Source organism: Mastomys coucha, unplaced genomic scaffold (assembly GCF_008632895.1).
Source record: "Mastomys coucha isolate ucsf_1 unplaced genomic scaffold, UCSF_Mcou_1 pScaffold21, whole genome shotgun sequence".
NCBI classification, from domain to species: Eukaryota; Metazoa; Chordata; class Mammalia; order Rodentia; family Muridae; genus Mastomys; species Mastomys coucha.
This window is the reverse complement of record NW_022196904.1, coordinates 129993672-130000072: the sequence shown is the minus strand read 5'-3', so window position 1 is coordinate 130000072 and position 6401 is coordinate 129993672. Positions and strand designations below refer to the sequence as shown.

General features: G+C 42.4%; 1 protein-coding gene across 1 annotated transcript in view; it reads right to left on the bottom strand.

Moving 5' to 3' along the window:
• The window catches only part of Psmd13 (proteasome 26S subunit, non-ATPase 13), a 14037-nt gene extending 7672 nt beyond the window's left edge, over nt 1-6365 (bottom strand). Inside the window, exons 1-7 of the mRNA XM_031384954.1 lie at nt 6233-6365; nt 5010-5088; nt 2477-2511; nt 2335-2390; nt 2047-2090; nt 1766-1852; nt 3-66 (exon numbers count right to left, since the gene is read on the bottom strand). Coding sequence (XP_031240814.1) covers nt 3-66; nt 1766-1852; nt 2047-2090; nt 2335-2390; nt 2477-2511; nt 5010-5088; nt 6233-6327 — 460 coding nt within the window. The 5' untranslated portion in view covers nt 6328-6365. The remainder of the gene's footprint in view (nt 1-2; nt 67-1765; nt 1853-2046; nt 2091-2334; nt 2391-2476; nt 2512-5009; nt 5089-6232) is intronic.
• Between the last annotated feature and the right edge of the window lie 36 nt (nt 6366-6401).

Below are 6401 nucleotides of genomic sequence, written 5' to 3'. Positions count from 1 at the left end.
ACGACTGTGAACTGATGTCACACCAGGGAGATTGTTGAGCATCTCTTCAACATCTTCAATCGTTTCCTACACACAAGAAGTAAAATCATCTTCCAACTTAAAAGATCTTTAAAGTAATAGACTGGCAAACGATATAACTACATACCCTACAGGAGTAGTGAGCCAGGAAATATGAAGGACACAGTAGAAAAAGATAGTAACAGGCAATTAATGAAGTAGAGATCTGAGTGGAGTTGCTAGTAAACCACTACCAACTGAGATATAAAAAATTAAACCACTACCACTTGACCTCCACTAGGTCATGAAGAGTTAAATAGTGTAAAAATATCAAAGGCTGCCAATGGGGAGCCTCAGTGATGCCCGTAAGATTTTGTAGAACAACTCACACTAGCACCTTCACCAAGAAGACTAGGCATAGAAATGTTAACACGAAGAGCACTTGGAATATAATAGATTGCCTCAATCCTTTTATAGGAGAACAGATACATATGCTGTAAAAAGTATATAATAGGATACACCACACAGGGGTAAAAATGAATGGTCTACACATATCAATTCACAAATCTGGTTTGGAAGACTAAGCTATCCATCCAGTTATGGATATCAATTTGAGAGGATCTAGAATCACGTAGGAGACAACCTCTGGGAATGTCTGTGAGGGACTTTCTAGATTGTGGTAACTGAGGCAGAGAAACCTACCCTAAATGTGGGCACCACTCCAAGAGCAGGTGTTGGAGTGATCAAAGGAGGCCAGTGCTGAGCACCAACATTTCTCTACTGTGCTTCCTGTCTGCAGACCCATGGTAACCAACCACTTCTAGCTCCTGCTGCCACGCCTTCCCTGTCACAGTGGACTGTACCCCTCAAACTATAAGACAAAATAAACCACCCCCTAAGCTCCCTTACAGCACTTCTCGGCATGTCACAGCTAATACCTCCAAACGAAATGTCATCAGGACGGGTGTGATCTGGGACTAAGAAGCAATAAGTAAGACATTTTAGGGCAATGAAAACAAACTGTCAACTGCCACTTCTGTTATTTTTGTTAACATTATGGCTACCAAAATTAAACCAAAATAAAAGCACATGCAGCCTCTAGATAAACAAGGTAGACTGACAATATTATGTTGGCTTCTCTGCTACCACTATTTATGCCTGTCTCCCAAACTGGACAACAACGCAAAGGGGCACAGATGGGGCTGAAAAGATGGCCTAGCCATTCAGAGTATTTATTGCTATTGCAAAGGACTTAGGTTCAGTCCCTGGTATCCACATGGCAGCTCACATCTGACTGTAATTTCAGTTCCAGAGGATGCAATGTTTTCTTCAGGCCTCCACTGGCACTGTGTGTGGTGCAGACATACATGCAGGTACACACCAAAACACATAAATATAGACAGAAACCTTCAACAATTCAAGAAGAAGAAAGAACAGTGAAGACACCGCCTGGCATGATGAAGCCCACAGGCTTTGCATGCTAGACCACATGGAGTCCTGACTGGACGGTCAGCTGTGCTCATACAGGGAATGCTCTTTGTTTAAGAGTAAATGTCTTATCAGCAGTTAACTTAAATGGGAAAATAAAACAAAACCCCAAACCAACCAAACCAAGCAGAGGGTGGAATACATCAAAGGTGGCAGTAAGTAAACAATGGGGACATCTCAGTTAGAATACAAGAGCTCCTTGGCTTTTTTTCTCTCTCTATAACTTAAAATATCATCAAAAAACAATTGAAGAGGAAGAATGTCTGCTGTACCCTCTCACCTTTGTAGCCTGCAGATCCCCGATGTTTAATTTTAGAGCTCCAATTGCTGTCTTACACAAGATCACGGCTTCATCACTACTTTTTACCTGAAGAGATTAAAAAACAAGGGAACCTCAGAAATTTAGGCACCAAACTTGCAAAGCAGGCTGCTCCTTGGGCATTGACTTGACTGAGACCAGGAACTTGACTTCCGAGGGTGTAGACATAAATTACATAGATACTAGATACTAGATACAAATTGCATAGATACTAGAAAATGCTTTTCAAATTCCATATTCACCTTCTCACGAGTCTTTTCCAGAAAAGTAAGAGCCACATTAGGATCTAGAATAGAAACAAGAACAAAGTCAGACCCACCACCAGCAGCTCCTTACCAGTTAAGACATCTTTAAACAAGATAAACAGTAACATTTTTCTTTCCTCGATTATTACAAAAATCTCACGATGTACCCCACAGTGGCCTACGTAGCTCAGGTTGTACTTACTGCCTCACCCCAGTGTTGAGATTACAGATGTGCAGTACTAACCTGGCCAATTTGGTATTTTCTATTATGAAACAGAGGCTTACCAGTCATCTGTCTAACCACATGAAGAATTATTTCTACCAGGGACAGAGGGTTTACCCTGAAATAAAAACCACCAGTTTTTTAGTGTGAAAAAGCACTAATGTATTCATTTTCAAAGTAAACTAACTCACAAAAGGAGATTACCTGTGCTCAAATTCACTGATGAAGTTTTCATAAAGCTGCAAAACCAAAGATGGAGAATTAATACAGAATGAGCTTCACTCTGAGAAACCAGACTCCAAAAGCTGCTTCTCATTACAGATGCACCACTAAGACTGTCAAAGTCTTATGCAGCACTAAGACTGTCAAGTGAGAGTGTGCAAACCACAATGCCCATCACACAGACAGCACCCGCCTAAACCTTTGTTGAATGATGGGCTCATTGGAGTCCGCATAAATGGCCACCAATGGATTATTGAAGAAAACCAGAGCTCCTAGCTTTGAGACTCAGAGCATTGGTTTGTAAGATCCTTCTATACAGCTGGGTGCGGTGGCTCACACCTTCAGTCCCAGCACTTGGGAGACAGAAGCAGACAGATCTCTGTGAATTTGAGGCTAGTCTGTTCTACATAGCTAGTTCCAAGTCACCTATGGTTACATGGAGAGACTCTGTCTCAAAAACCAAACAATTAAAGAAAATCACCTAAATATTAATTCCTACATTCTTCCTCCAAGGTACTTCGAGTACAACAGCTGGACTGGTGTGATGTGTTCCTAATCAAACAAAATAGAGTTTCTTCAGACTTCAAAAGGCTATAGGCCTTCTAAAGATTCATATTACCAACTTTCTTAGCCAGTCAGTACACAAGAGCACACTTCTTCAGACACTAGGCTAGTACTATGGACACACCACGTGTGTCAAATGCTGAGCTTCCAAGGTGCTCCTGCACTACTGGAGAAGACAGAGCAAACGAATGCTGATATTCTTAATTTAAGAAACACAGAAATGGGCTGGAGAGGTGGCTCAGTGGTTACCAGCACCTGTTGCTATTGCATAGTTCTCATCACCCACATGGTAGATGGTTTATAACCATCTGCAACACCTATTCCAGGGGATCGAATGCCCTCTTCTGCTCTCTGAGGGCACCAAGTATGCCTATGGTGCACATACACATGAAGGCAAAACACTCCGACACATAAAATAAAAACCATCACAAAAAGAAACCAAGATGGGGATGGGGGCATATCAACTGAAGATTAGAAAGCAAAGAATATGAAAAACTATCACTATGATATAGAACATGCAGTGTGTGATTTACCATTCCCACATAATTCTGAAGACAGAATACCCAGCAAAATCTTTAGGCTTAGAAGCAACTGCAAATTCTTAAGGGTAGTAAAATGTCAAACTGATAAGTAAAAAACATTAAAAAAAAAATTTTAGAACCCCAGGATATGGTAAGGTAGTAAGGGGTAAGCTTCATTGTGAGCATCACAATGTATTCAGGAGAAATAACTAAAGCTACAATTATAGATAGACTAACTATCCCTTTCAAATTCAGATGTTAACGAGAAAGGTTACAGAGAGGCTTCTAGTGAGGAAATCCCTGGGTGTCCCTCAGAGAATCTGAGGAAACATGGGAAAGAGTGTGTTCTTATTTTTTCTGCTGACAACATTTTTAAAAATGCTCCATTAGAGAGAGAGAGCATAGTACGAAGTCCCCCTCAACTCTCTCACCTCCAATGAAGAGGCATTCTCTTTTCTATACTACTCTGGCTAGAAATCTCCGGGCAAGTAGAACCTTTGTGCATGGATGGATTGGGGGAGCTGAGAAGTGAGGGGAGCCCTTTAAATTGTCCCTCTCCCTAGCAGTCTTGCTGTGTAATCCAGGCTAGTCTCAAACTAATGATCTCCCAGATTTAAGTTTCTAAGTGCTGGGATTACAGGTGTGTCACCAGTCCAGTTTCTTTCTTTTTTTCCCTTCTGGTGCTGTTGTGTAAGGTGCACAGGGCCTGTGGACGGAAACACATACTTCCACTGAGCCATTTTCCCAGCTCTAGTCTAAATTTAAAAAAACAGAAAGTCTGTTTCAATGTTGTGATTTATTAGCTGTAACCTATGGTGATTTATCTATATGTCTGCTATGACATATGAGAAAGGGAGAGACTTTCTCAGAGCTATCATGAAGGGCCCAGTGCTTACAGCAGTCCTCAGCACAAAGTGATTGCTGAAAGATGTAACTCAGTGTGACCACCATAATGTTCCCCCAACTTTTTTTGTCTTTAAAAGTTTCTGAGTAGAGTTGGGCATGGCACTGCATATATTTAATGACAGCACTTGGGAGGCCAAGGCTGGTGGACTATGAATCCAATCCCAGTCTGGTCTACAGAGCAAGTTCCAGGCCAGTCAGAGCTACATAGCCCCAACCAACCAACCAACCAACCAAAAATTATGAGCAAGTGCAGAAGTGCAGGAGAGATGGCTCAGTGATAGTTAAGAGCATTTTGAAGACTCAAACTGGGTTTCTAGCACCTATGCCAGTTGGCATACAACTGACTGAACTCCAGATCCAGGAGATCTCTTCTGGCATCCTTGGTTGCACTCGTGTCCACACGCGCGCACACACACACACACACTCACTCTGATGCGCACATACATGTTAAAAGTAAATAAAAATTAACAATAATAGTTTGTAAGTGTACTCAACATAACCTGGCCTGTATGGTAAGTCATTACCTTAATGAGACCATCCCCTTGGGCAAAGCAGGGGTCCTGCACAAAATCAAGCACTTGTAGTGTCAGCTGATGCCACAACCTACAAAACAAAAAGCTCTTGAGTCCCAAACACTAACATGAAGGAACAGATGCCTTCAGCCTTGGTGGTCCCATCAAACACCAAGTACTACCCAGGTTCCACTGAGCAGTACAGTAGTTAAAGCAAGTGCCAGCTCATTCAAGCTTATTTTTTGACTGACTCTGCTGCCCCTTAGTCACTTATCCTCTCCAAGACTGTTATCTTAGGTAACAATGGAGAACACTTTTTGAGACAGCCTCAACACCCACTCTGAGTGTCAACTGGAAGAACTTTGGGATTCTATACCTATATTTTGAACTCCATGCTCTCTTACTTATTAGCTGATTACCTCACAGAATAGAGAACTGATATTCAATCTCCACATCTGTCAATGGGAAGGATGAAATAAGCCAATACTTTAAAAAAGCCAATACATGAGCTGCTAGGACACCGAAACAGCACATTTCACACCAGACTAAAGGTTAATATTTAATAATAGAGATAAAATGTTTTGAAAACCACAAAATGTTACACCATATATAGGCAGTTACATATTAAATACTGAAAAAGTTCTCTAGAAATCACTAAGAGTTTTAACTGCTGAACATTATCATGTGGAAAGGCTCAGAAGAGGTGTTTCTTCAGAGGAAAGCTCTGTATCAATGGCAGGAACTCATAATTGTTCTGAAGTTCATCCCGTTTCCAAACAAACTCAAACACTAAGATCTCTTTAGTGGCAAAAAGGCCAATGTGAAATACATCAGAAAATAGGGGCAGTGGGAGGTCGATCAATGGTTGTAGAATCAGGAAGAAATCAGAGGCTGTAGACAATCACACCACGGCTTAGTACAGGGTACCAGAGCTGTTTCTCAGACGGGGTGACACTCTAGCTTCAGAACTATTTGCTCGTTTGAATTAAGAGCTATCTAGCATCACAGGCCAGCCCGGGCCTCCTTTAGTTAATGAAGAACATACAGAAGACAAAGCTTAGCAGCTTATCATAGCCGAAAAGGCTGGAACGCAGGGAGTCTAGATTCAGAACCCTGGCAACAGCTCTGCTCCTAAGGCTATCGACCCTTTCCTCCAAATCCCAGTCCCTCCAGACTGCTCGGAGCCTCTGGCCCTCCCAGAGCCCTCTCGCACCCGCCCCAGCCTCAGAACTCACTTCTTCGTGTACAGCTCTTCCAAACGGTGCCAAATGGCGGCCTGGCCCGGCCCGGAGCTCTGACACTGCTGTAAAAAGGCCGGCACATCCTTCATGATTGCAGAGAGCTGGGAACACAAACACTAAACAGTCGGAACCGGCAGGGATGGCGGACGGAAGTGCTCGCTCA